General features: G+C 33.2%; 1 protein-coding gene across 1 annotated transcript; it reads right to left on the reverse strand.

The window, feature by feature from the left end:
* Positions 1 to 4,910: 4,910 nt before the first annotated feature.
* On the reverse strand, positions 4,911 to 12,436 carry LOC142613701 (general transcription and DNA repair factor IIH helicase/translocase subunit XPB1). The gene is made up of 20 exons (XM_075786161.1): positions 12,317 to 12,436; positions 12,156 to 12,199; positions 11,966 to 12,038; positions 11,702 to 11,861; positions 11,355 to 11,577; positions 11,208 to 11,264; positions 10,448 to 10,591; positions 9,439 to 9,519; positions 9,157 to 9,244; positions 8,350 to 8,687; positions 8,172 to 8,247; positions 7,885 to 8,078; positions 7,402 to 7,565; positions 7,238 to 7,310; positions 6,710 to 6,823; positions 6,338 to 6,418; positions 5,928 to 5,987; positions 5,657 to 5,740; positions 5,439 to 5,581; positions 4,911 to 5,308 (listed from the first exon to the last, which is right to left on the reverse strand). Exons 1-20 carry the CDS (start codon positions 12,324 to 12,326, stop codon positions 5,221 to 5,223), a joined length of 2,295 nt encoding a protein of 764 aa, XP_075642276.1. The 5' UTR covers positions 12,327 to 12,436; the 3' UTR covers positions 4,911 to 5,220.
* Between the last annotated feature and the right edge of the window lie 303 nt (positions 12,437 to 12,739).

Below are 12,739 nucleotides of genomic sequence, written 5' to 3' on the forward strand. Positions count from 1 at the left end.
GGGAAACCTTGGAAGTCGTGGTTTGGAGGGCCAAGAGGAATATTCATTTAAACTTCAACGGTTTAAAGTTGATAAAAGAAACATGTTGTTTGGCGTGTCTTCTCCAACTCCCTAAACTCTAACAAATCCGTGTGTAGTAGGTAACATATGGTAAGTATCTCTTATCACATAGCACTTAAGATGATAAAACTCTCCGTTATTCTTTTCCTAAAAATTAATATTCATCATATGACAAACACACAATATCTCCAGCCATCTGAATGCTGAACAAATAACTATTCATTCAATCTCCAGCTGCTTCTATACAAATTTAGAAATTTCATTATATTATTTTACATAAACTACATTATTACTTTCAGCTAAAATCCAATTCAAACATATGGCCTAATCTGATTAGCTCTCTTTAATCTCCAAATATATAGAATATTCATGATATCTCTAATACCCAGCTACTGTCTGCCACAATCAGACCAGATATTCCTCTGCCAGTTATTATAGCAGGGCATTAAATACTTTTCTTGCTCACCAAGATTAAGTCACAATACAATGAGATTTTAACTAGATCTCTAAAACTTCATTAACAATTAACCAATCATTCTATTACTTACTAAAAATATGTTGTAATAGAACCTGGGACCAAAAATACAAACACTCAAAAAAATGAAGCATTTACAGCATAACACCACCAATGTGTTCAACACTTGACACCCGGCTGAAATTGATATCATCAGCCATTCAATATTGAAATCTTAGCAGCCTGGCATCTGACCTCATCTGCTTCTACCCCAAGAAACAGCTATCTTATGACAGTTGTGACAACTTTTCCTAGTAGCTGGGACAGCTTTTTCAGAAAATTTGTGACAGCTGACCTAGCAACCTTAACATTACAAATTTTTCCTTATATGGCTAAAAACCAAAACCAACTAAAGTAACTACCTCTTTCTTGCTAAAATACTTTCTCATTTTCTGCTTCTTTTTCCCTAGCAACTATTACCCAAAATAACAAGAACATCTTAAAGCTAAACATACTATTTTTGGCCAAATCTTAAAATGAATTTTCTAAAGATTCTTGCTAATTGGGACAGATTTTGGCTAAGATTCTTTGCTAAATACCCGCTTAAACTCAGCTATAAATAGAACCCCTCATCAACACACCAAAATACACCAATGGAGAAGAACAACTCTCTCATAAACTTCTCTATTCTCTCTCAATCTAATTATCTTCTTAAGCTCTTTATGAAGTTTTAAACTTTTGAGTTTTTAGTTTCCAAATTAGAAACAAAATTCTTCAACCCTTAGCTCATAAGCAAAAAATCTCAGTAGCTTTGCTAAACACACTACAACGCCATTACTCTCTTATATACTCATTCTCTCACTCTCCATATGCTGAAAATGCATCTATCTTGCTACCTATATCTCTAAACATCTCTTTCTCCACTTCTCTTACACAATCTCACACACATTTACTACATCATTACATATAACACACTACAACTCTTCTAAACTCCACTCTCTCACTCTGAAGTTCTATTATTTTGCTGCTCATAAACACATATCAATACTCTTCTCCACCTTTCTTATAAAAGCCCTTCTCATAGAAGACACAAATTTATAGTACTAAAACCCTTCTCCTATAAGGCACCAATATTTTATATCAAAACCCTTCTCATGGAAGACATAAATCTATCTTACATGAAACCCTTCTCTTAGAAGGCACAAATACTTCATACAAAAGCCCTTCTCATAGGAGGCAACACCATTCATAATTTCATAACAACTAAAAGAGCATTGTCAAAAGGGAAAACTTATTTAAGTGCATGCTAAGAATGGCAAGCTTAGCCAGCCTTTGCACACAGCTGGACATACCCTCTCTCCCTCCAGTTGCACCCATTTTTCCCTTCAATCTTGAAGTTATCATAGCATACTGCCTTTTCACCGCTGGAGTCATTCTATTGGAATAATATCAGCTCACTGATGCTACACAGCTGGAGTTACAAACCATACAAAGATAAGCGACTTTGCTTCCATATCTTTAAATATACATCATTGAGTACATGATTACTTCACATTTAAATACATATTACTTTATTCTAACCACTATTACAATTACTAATCAAAACTATTATATCAAACACATATTATATATTTATTCAACCATTATCATGCTTCTTAAACTTTGGCTTTAATAGTTTTATAGACTTAAAAGTACACCGGTAACCATTTGACCACGTGGCCCAATGTTGAGTTCTGGATGCAACTCTCCAAATGTAACTCGGGCCTAGCAAGGTCACCCCTTCAGCGGACAACACGTAGCCGAGCATCGAAAAAAGGCCCCCGAACAAAAGTTTAAATGAATTTAATATTTTGAGATAAAATCATCTCATGGTTAAGAGTTTTGTAACTTAACTGACACCTTTTGCCATGAGTAATTTAAATGTGAAAGGCTACCAATAATATTGGTTAGTCAATAGAAAGGAGAGAATCCAGCATCAATCATTCATGAGTAGTCTCTTAGCGTCCACCTTTTTCATTTCTTTTTCTAATATTAGTTTTTTTTTTTTTTAAATGATATGTGAGGCATGGGAATTCAACTATGTTATATATAGACCATAACGAAATGAAGTAACTTTGGAACACTTTTAATTAATAAATTTTATAGATTCAAACCCATCATATTAATGGTTGTGAAAAATGTTATGTTTTAGAATTATCATAAACTAGTCCGCAACACATAATACACAAAACAAGTTTTTAAAAATATGATTTTTTTCAAAAAAAAATTTTTGATACAAGATAGAATTTCTACTCTAGCCTAATCTAAGTTTATATAATTGTGTTTGTTTATGAAACTTTTTTGTTGTTGTAGAAATTATGAAACTATTTATTCTACCATTTAATTAAAATATACTACAATACGACTCTAATTGAAGATTTAAGTATAGAATATAAATTTTTAACTTAATTATATATAATAATTGATAGAATAGTAACAAACATTTGTGAAGTTTCAAAATTTTATGTGACAAAAATATTATAAGGTCGATCAAAAATCAAATTTCTTCAATTTTATATATTATTATAGATTTCGCACATGCAAATGGATAACTTGCCATGTGGCATTGAGCTTGACCCATTCATAATTTTTAACTACCTTATTGAATTTTTTAATCTCTTCTCTTTTCCTTCCCCTTTTCCTTTTCTTTTTTCATTTTTTTTAAGTCATCTGATTCCGAAAATGCAGTAATGTTTCTCTTGTTTAGGATAGAAGTAAAAATAAATACATAAAAATTATTGAGCAGCTTTATTAAATGTTGTTGAGATTCTCTTAGAGATACAAATTTAAACACATTCTGAGTTTTTGACAAACAAATTGCACCTCCAAGTGCTCTAAGTTTCTAAGTTTAACCACAACTTCTTTCTATCTTCAACAAGGATTGAATGAAAATAAATTGTATATAAATGTACATTCTCCTTCTAAAATACTAGGTATCACTAATTCATTTTTCAACCAAAAATCAGGGAACATATTTCTTATAAAAACAAATAAATTCACAAACCTTTCTATTAAATAAATTAAATCAAATTCTCAAAAGTCACACCATTCATGATAGTAGAAAAATTTGAAGGTTTGATATATTTACTCATATCCAATCATGGAGCAAACACAAACAGAACATCTTACACTTACAAATAAGTAAGTAAGATATTTTCTTGTGATATTTTCTAGAAATTTCTTGATCCATTTTGAGATTTAAGAGATAATTTACAGGGTAATTATTTTCTTAGTTTCTTCCAATATTTCAATGATGGTCATTTGAACACTTCATTGCAAAGACACCAATTTTTGATATTTGTGTGTTTGTAACAATTTTAACCTCAATTGAATTGATTTTTTTAAATATCAATACTAACAATGATAATGCCAAAATCATGACATATTCACTATATTATTGGCATGATAAATGTCTTTCAAGCAAAATATATCCACATTAGTATGAAGATTTTTCATTTGCATAGAGTATTTCAAATAAAAATAATTTATAAAAAACTTATATAAATTCTAAATGGTATTGTTTTTGTCAAATACCTCAATAATAGGGCTCAATCTATGATAAACTATACACATTTTAGAGGCTAAGGTGACAATTTTTAGTAGGACCTTTTATTTTAAATATTAATTGAATAATATTTACATTTTAATATTGTTTCATCAAAAATATATTTTCTTGCCTTTTGAAATGTAATATTACTATTTTTTTTTTTTTTTTGCTTAGCTCCGCCAAGATTTTCTCTTTAATTGGTAATAACAATAATATTACTAATTCACTTAATCTTTCCCGTTACATAGTTTATTAATTTTAATTTTGGCTAACTTTTTTCTCCAAACACAAATATAAAAGTACTGTTAGTTAATATTTTATAAGCAATACATTCATTAGAAAAAAAAAGTCATTTTAATCTATTTAAGTCTATTTATAATATTTATGTTAAATTTTAAATTCTAAACAATAAATCTAAACAATAAATATAAGATAAATATCATTATGGAGATAATTATTGTTTCTCTTGGCAATATTAAATTTTAAGTATTGAGCAATGAATTTCAGTAATCAATTTGTCTGGAAAACTATTAATTATAATTCTAAATTTTGATAGGGAGAAGAGAGAAGAATAAAATTTTTGGGAGATTAAAAATATTGACTCTTAAGCCTCCACAAATATAGTAAAAAGTATTAATAGAAAGCCGTCAAAGCATAGCAATTGAAAAAATATATAATATTTTTCAGAAATAATTTTTATTCATTAAATTCGTAGGCCTTAATTACAATTTTTACATTGTAAGACTGATAGACAATGCATTCTATTAGAAGGTCTTTTTTTTTTTCTTCTTTGCTAGGCAAGAGGCTTACTTTTTCTTTTGGGCAATATTATAAGACATAGATTCAATATATTATATTTTAGGACTTTCTTCCACTTGGGAGCCTAAGGCCATTAGGCTATTCATTGCCTACATAGCCTAATGGTTGAGCACCCTGAACTCTTTGATTCTCTCGAGCATATTAACAGGCTATTTGTAGAGAAATATACAAAATGCCAACTCATTATAACATCATACAAATTGTGGGGGTAAATAAACATGAACACCAATAAAACCATGGCATCCTGCTAGTTTGAACGCTCCTCTCTTTTTGGGATACAAAGTTAAGTTGGCTTATCATCTCAAGTAAAGCGCCTTTTGAACAGGTGATGTCGCTTGGCTGGATCCTTGGGCTTACCCTTCATATGGCCTAGCATTTTTCGCCCAGTACTGCAAATGGAATAAGAGTTATATGACAATTACAGATTTACATGATGAACCGATGGCAATATGCATTAAAAAGAGTGGCACAAAAAAAAAAACTGTGGGAAGCAAGTGTGGGAAATATGGGATACCATACCTGTACTCCATGTAAACCATCCCATTTGCACCTGACATAGCACTCATGGATCCCATAAAACGACGGGCTTTATGAAGCGCTATGTCATCTGCATCTTCTTCTAATTGCTCTAAACCAACTGCATCATCGCCAGCGCTCAACACCTGATGTGCAAGAAAGGTCAGGAATTTCTTATTCAACAACTGAATTTAAGGTTGAAGTGCAGTGCAGATAAAGACCTTGGAAAGTAGTGCCAATTGATCTTGTAAACTGTGGTAACTCAAATCAGCTCCCGTATCAGGTGGAGGCAAGCTTGTTATTACCTGTCACAAGTAAAAGTTGAGTGCCATTTACGAACTAATAATAACCAAATGAAATACAGTTTTGACAGCTATGTGCATAACAGTTACTGGGCAAAAAAACAAAATTCTACATGTATTAGCAATTAGCGTCCTCATCAGAATAACTGCTGCAATAAAATGAGACACATAATAAAACATAAACATATACCTTAAAGCTATAACCTTGATCAATCAAAAACTGCTGCCTTTTGGTAGAGTAGTACATCTCCTGCATTCAGACCCAATAATTTGGATATCAAAAATCTTAACCAAATATTAAAAGGTTCATATTTCCAATTTTTTTTTTTTTTTTAAATCTATAATAAAATGATTTGACAAAATACCACTAGTCCCATAAGCCTAAGCTAATAGGAAATGATGAATTTAATCACTTAAACATTATTTTTAAAACTCCACCCAGACCCCCCCCCCCTCCTTAATATGTGAAAATTTTAAATTGGAAGTGGAGACAAGGCTCTAACTCAAGATACCTACTCTAGGAAGTGGTGATTTAATCATTTAATTATTCTCACACAGTTCAATAACTAATCAAATCAAGAAAAGAGAACAGATGCATACCTGTGTATCTGTTGACACAAGGGAATAGAAAAATGCATTGTACTCCTCTTTACCTCCCGCCATCCTATCTTGAAGTTTACCCTATAAATCCAAATGGACAGAATCTTAAATCTGATGGTTGGCATACTCCATTAAAATGAAACTCTCACAACAATGTCCAATGCTTTTTTATTCCAAAATCATCACAAACAATCTTCCATAATGATGTCAATCAATTAAAGTTGCTAATTATTTCTGATGAGCCTTAATTAGTCTATTAAGATCCATAGCTAACGCCAAAGTTTTGGGACTTAGGCTTGTTGTTGTTGTTGTTACCAACAACTATAGACAAGCCAAGATTATATTGTATAGAACAAGGATATGAAAACAAACCTTAGCCCTAAGAATACGACCCAGACGTTGGGCTTCTTGCCGTCTTGAACCAGCATGTGAGGAAATCTGAATGATAACATTCGCCTCAGGAATATCTATCGAATTATCACCCACCTGAAAATGACAAAAAAATTAGGACAACCTTCATTGATATAATGTTCCAATTTTTATTTTTTTTGATAATTAATATAATGTTTCAACTTCATAAGCTGTATCTAAATTAAAATGAAAAACTAGTCAATATCGTGGAGTTCTAATTGTTTTCAACTCCGAAAGAAGAAAAAATCAGAAAATTCAACAGTATGGGCAAGTCTACCACATCAACCCAAATAGGATCACATATATGCACCAGTTTCTTGACCTTGACACACACCCAATAGAGAGTTCATACATTCAAGCATGTCATAATGATCTTACAAATACTTCAATCGTCAATTAGGGCAAATTGTATGGACCCATCAGAAATAAGATGCAAATATTTTGAAGAACCAAAATTACTGATAAAAGAAGATAACATCAATTGAGTACCTTGGACAGGAAAACTGTGTTTACTTCCTTGCTAGTTTTGAAAGCTTCAAGAATTTTTGTCCTCTCAACATGGCTAAAACAGTAAACAGAGAGATTGCCAACATTAGATATGAAGCAGCACAAGTAGAAGCATACTTCTTAAGAAAAAGATCTTCATAGACAACCTGGTAGCACCATAGATCATAGGTTTGCGTAGTTTCATTGCATACTCTGTGAGTGCAAAAAGATTGTCAGCAAAGACAATTATTTTATCGCCACGCTGCTGTTCATGAAACCTTATAAGAAACTCGCATGCCCTGAACTTATTTGGGTTCATCACATAGAGTGCCTGAAAATTCGAGAGACCATTAAGTTAATGAAGGGGGATATATAACAGCAGGGAACCTGCTGACTTTCTATAAGCAATTACTTCCATAGAGAAATGTATATATAAAAAATCACAATCAGAAAATAACAGCATACCATGGAAGTCAAAATAGAGCAGCAGAAGTTAACAAGAAAGACATGTAACAGCAGCATATAAAGGCATTATATGAAGAAGAATTGACATGATGCAGAATAATACATCCATCCATCCATGATTTCCAATTAAGAAATAATTTGCATGAAGAGAAAACAAAAATGAAGGATTTGTAAACCAGGCAAACCTGCTTTTTCTTGGAGTTTTCTTTCTTCAAATATTCAGCAAAAAACTCCTTTGTCATTGGACACCATACTTCAGCACACTGTACATTTGCAATAAATCCACCTTTTACTAGATCCAACCAGTTTGCTTCATACAATTTCGGCCCAATAAGAAAGTTCAGATCAGTAATCCTTTCATCCTCTCTGACAAGAGTGGCTGCAGTAAAATTAGACAACAAATTTTCAGTTATCATCAGAAAAAGGCAAGGGTGGATGTTGCAACATTCTAAACAAATAACTGAAGACATACCAGTGAGCCCAAGTTTGCAGTGAGATTTAGTGATACTAATGACCTTTCGAAACATGTGAGCAGGAACCACGTGCACCTGAACAAACCAGATGTAATTCACCAATCTATAATGCATATAACATTGATATAATCTTATACGTAGGAGGCCACAATCAACAAACGAAGTCAAAAGGATTACCTCATCCATGAGAAGCAATCCCCATTCTCTATTTCTTATCTCTTCAATAATCTTTTCAGATTCTTCAGACCGTTTACCACCAAAAGCAACCATGTTATATGTTGTCACAACCACCCCAGCATTACCACGGAATCTTTCTTTGCTATCAGATGTGAAACGACAGATTTGATCTTCTCGGATGGTTGACCATAGCCTGAACTGGAAAGCCCACTGATCCACAGAAACAGCATTTGTTGCTAAGCAAAGGCAGCTTTTTTTTATTCGGCAAGCTGCAGAGACACCAACTAGAGACTTTCCAGCACCACAAGGTAGCACTATAATGCCGGATCTTGCTCTACCTACAATTAAATAATTTTTTAATATCAACTGAAATTATACACCATTATTCAAAAAGTTAAAACAAGAGTAATATATTCGTTCTTGCCAAAGCCATCAGAGAGCTTGAGAAAATCTAACAACGAAAAAATTGTAAAAATGTTAATAGGAATACCCGTCACAAATAAGGAGAGAAAAAATCATAAATTTTCAAGTACAGAAGATTTAAGATTAGCATGTGGGGTTTCTACACCATTCAAAAATCTGCATAAAGTGTATAACTAATCATGCTTTCTTTTTATCTGCTCAAGTAATCTACTATGTTCCTTAACAATGGGCTGAAAATCAGTCTTAAAAAATGTGACTCAATCTATATTTGGTCCCAACCAAGAGATAATTAAACTTAGAAATAATATAGAGGGTGTCCCAAGTTAAAATCAGTCAAATAAGATCTTAGGAAAAGAAGTATGTACAATCACAAACTAAGCTTACCATTTCCAAACATTTTACTAAGACTCTTTTCCTGATATGGCCGTGGTTGTGCATGAGGCTTCAGTTCCATATCGAGGTCAGGGTTGACCTGCAGTGTCAAAAAGCAAAAGTTATGTTATAGGGGCACATAGTGACAAAAGGTATGTACAATCATCATATGACTCCATAATACGATGAAACTTGGAAAGGTGCTGGATGTCCCTTCACTCCACAACACTGAAATTCAACTTAACATTCAGTAATAATTTAGATCAGGGGAAAAGCATGTGAATCCTAACTCACAGTATCATTTCTGAAGTCATACTCCTCCAACATGGGGTAATTTAAAGCATTTGGCAAGCAACGTTGCTTTACATTCTCAACCTGTCGATTAGAGAACAAAAAAAGTTTCATTAAGAGATCTCTTCAAATAAGCCATGAAGGATCCAAATATAAAAATGATATCTTCACCTAATAAATATTAACTCAACCAAATCTACAGAATGCAATGTTGTCCATCTTTGTGGACATTTCTGTTTTCCACCACAATGGAACAAATTGATATAAATGTTCAGATTTATTGCTAGTGAAAGAGATGTATGTACATATAAACTTGCTTTTTATAAAAAAAAGTTACAAATGCACCCCATGGGTCTTGACCCCACAACCTCATCCTCCACTATGCTCCTACAAGGGGAGAAGGTGCCTCTGGAGCTAGAACTCGTTGGCATACATATAAACCAACTTACTCATGCAACATACAGAAAAAAAGCAGATCCAAAAGATCCTTTATAATAATAGTAATAATAATAGTGATTAATAATTGTATTGATCATTTAAAAATAGTACAATAAATCATGGGAACAATTTAAGTATACCAGTCATATCATATATGTTCAAACCTCCCCCAAAAAACAATTCAGACACACAAAGAATCCAAACATCTACAATATTAGATGGTATACATTTATCTAATACCATCCAGTTGAACAAAGAGAGAAAAAATATTGAATCAGATCCAAAAGATCATACAATACAAGCCAAGCCTCCCCAATAAATCCTTTCAAAGAAAACCTGGGAGAGAAGGGGGGGGGGGGGGGGGTTTGGATGAAGCTATGTATGCTTTCTATGCACTACAGCAGTTCAAATTTAAGTCACAGATTGGGACCAGGATGACCTAAATCCAGCTGATATCCTATTGCACCAAATGGGTGCCTTACTGCTCCAATCTAAGGAGTTTAGGCCTGACAAGGCAACACAAATCATGCATAGTCTAAGATGTGTTCGATTTCAGAATACTCTTATAGATTACCTGAGCAGGGTCAACCTCAAATGCATGAGTTTCTTTTTCTTCTGCTGCAGCTGCCACTTCTGCTCCACTAAGCAAATCCTCATGACCAGTTCCAATTTCACCCTTTGCTTTGCTGATTGTAAAGCCATCACTTCCATTTGAAACCTTAAGTCCACATAGAGATTAGAAAATTCAACATTCAACTAATAGAAAATGATGAAATATGATATAAAGCTACTTCTCCAAGTAAAAGAAAAAAACAAAACAAATACACAATCATGTACAGCCATTAGATTTTAAAAGAGGAAGAAAAGGAGTGTAAAGCAGCTATAGTTGACAAAACAATTGTGAGAAATATACTGGCACTAGACAATATACATCAAACATTGATAATGTTGAAAGTTTAAAAATTTATGTACAAATGCTCACCACAATGAAGCACAAAAATGAATCTTAATAAGGTCTGATAAGACAATCAATCTTCAAAAATTATTGGAAATGGGCAAGCACACACAAACAAAGAGACACAAAGAAAGCACAGCATATGAACCTAAAACATGCCTACAATTAAACATTGTCTTCAAAAAAAATGTTCAGATAACTGGTCACCATGGATCAAACAAGCCAGTTCTTAAAATAGTATCCCTTAAACCATTTCTCAATATCTAAAAACCCCCAGTCAAATCATCCAAAGAATAGAAAGCTATTAGAAATAAGTCATGCCATGGAAAACAATACGCACACCAGCCATTTACAAATTTAATTGTATTAACCAACCAACCTCAGCATTAATCCTTGCTTTGGCTATGGCTTCATCCTTAAGCAACTTCTTCAATACCTGCAAAGAGTTCACTAACCATTAGCATCACAACTTGAAAATCTCTATACACTGCCAATAACCAAAAAAGCTCAAAACACAATCACTTGCCTCAGGAAATGGAGATTCCACAAAGTACCGATTCTTCTTTAGCACGAGCTTCACTTTGCCGTAATTGGCCGTGGAAGCATGTATGAAATCAATCATTTCCTTAGGCAGCTTTGTCTTTGACAGTTTATTCAAAACAGCTATGATAGTTTCAGTTTCAAGACCAACAGACACCGCGGCATACAATGAATGAGGGGTCAGGTTGTACTCATGCATCGACTCGGGCCTATAAATCAAAATTCACACACACAACACTGCTTTAATCTGACAAACACAGACCCATATATAATTAAAAAAAAATACTCAATACATAAAACACAAATTGATGTGTTACACTCAAAATTTGATACCTGCAAACGGGTTCAGCTATAGCAATGAGAAAATCATAAGCTTGTTTATACAAAGGCGAAAATGTTTCGAGGAAAATACGTCCATCCGCGCAAGCCCACAAAGGCCTATTAGCGTGATCCGGTTTCAACTCTAATTTGGTAAAGTCTCTCTTTTTCTCACCTTGAATCAATCAAATTGAATTCAAATCAATAAAAAGAAGAAAAATATATAAAAACCCAACAAATACAAATCATTATAGTTTATACAAAGAACAATGATCATACCATCGCGGTTATCATCGTCGACTTCTTCGCCATAATATGCATCTTCATCTTCAACAATGTTCCTGTGATCTTCCTGCACATGGAGCTTGGGTTTTGTGAGTACCATTACTTATAGAAACTTAAAAACACCCATGTGGGTCTGTGTAAAAATCAAAGAAATTTGCAAAAATGATAGTGGGTTTTGACGAACCTTGGCTGAAGATTTGTGCTTTTTGTTGGGTCGGCCTTTTTCACCTGGAATCATGAATTCAAACCAAAAAATTAAAAAATTAAAATCAGTAACTTTTATTTTTCCATTAATTAATTTCTATTTAGACAACAAATTTTATACTAGGATTTTCATGAAAGTACCGTGTCCCATGACTGTTCTGTCTGATGTAGTTTGCGGAAGCGAAGTTAGATTTATAGAGTACAGTGAGTTACAGAGGAACCGCCTCGGATTTTTGCAGATTGTGTAATCGGTGCTCGCCTTTCGTAGTTAGTTCAAACTTTTATTTATAGCCGAAGGCCCGAACTCACCAAGCTTCAGAAAAAAGAATAGGGCCTACTATTGAGCCCATTACGGCCCACGTTGAGAGTCAATTTATTGACCAGCAATATCCGGGTCATATCCGCCAAGCACAAGATGGTCAACTAACCGGTTCTCTAAACCGGCTTTAGACCTCCGTTTATTTCACTGTAAAACATTTTTCAAAATACATTTTTAATAAAATGTTTTAAGGTGTTTGGTGTGATACAGCTAATTCAGTTTATTTGAGGTTTTAAAAAATTATG

This window comes from Castanea sativa, chromosome 10 (genome assembly GCF_040712315.1).
Source record: "Castanea sativa cultivar Marrone di Chiusa Pesio chromosome 10, ASM4071231v1".
NCBI lineage: Eukaryota > Viridiplantae > Streptophyta > Magnoliopsida > Fagales > Fagaceae > Castanea > Castanea sativa.

Excerpts from the sequence above, each read along its gene's own strand:
- LOC142613701 (XM_075786161.1), bottom strand. Across the intron at positions 11,578-11,701 it reads ATAGCTGAACCCGTTTGCAG|GCCCGAGTCGATGCATGAGT; the intron begins GTATCAAATTTT and ends TTTGATTTATAG. Across the intron at positions 7,566-7,884 it reads AAAACTCCAAGAAAAAGCAG|GCACTCTATGTGATGAACCC; the intron begins GTTTGCCTGGTT and ends TCGAATTTTCAG.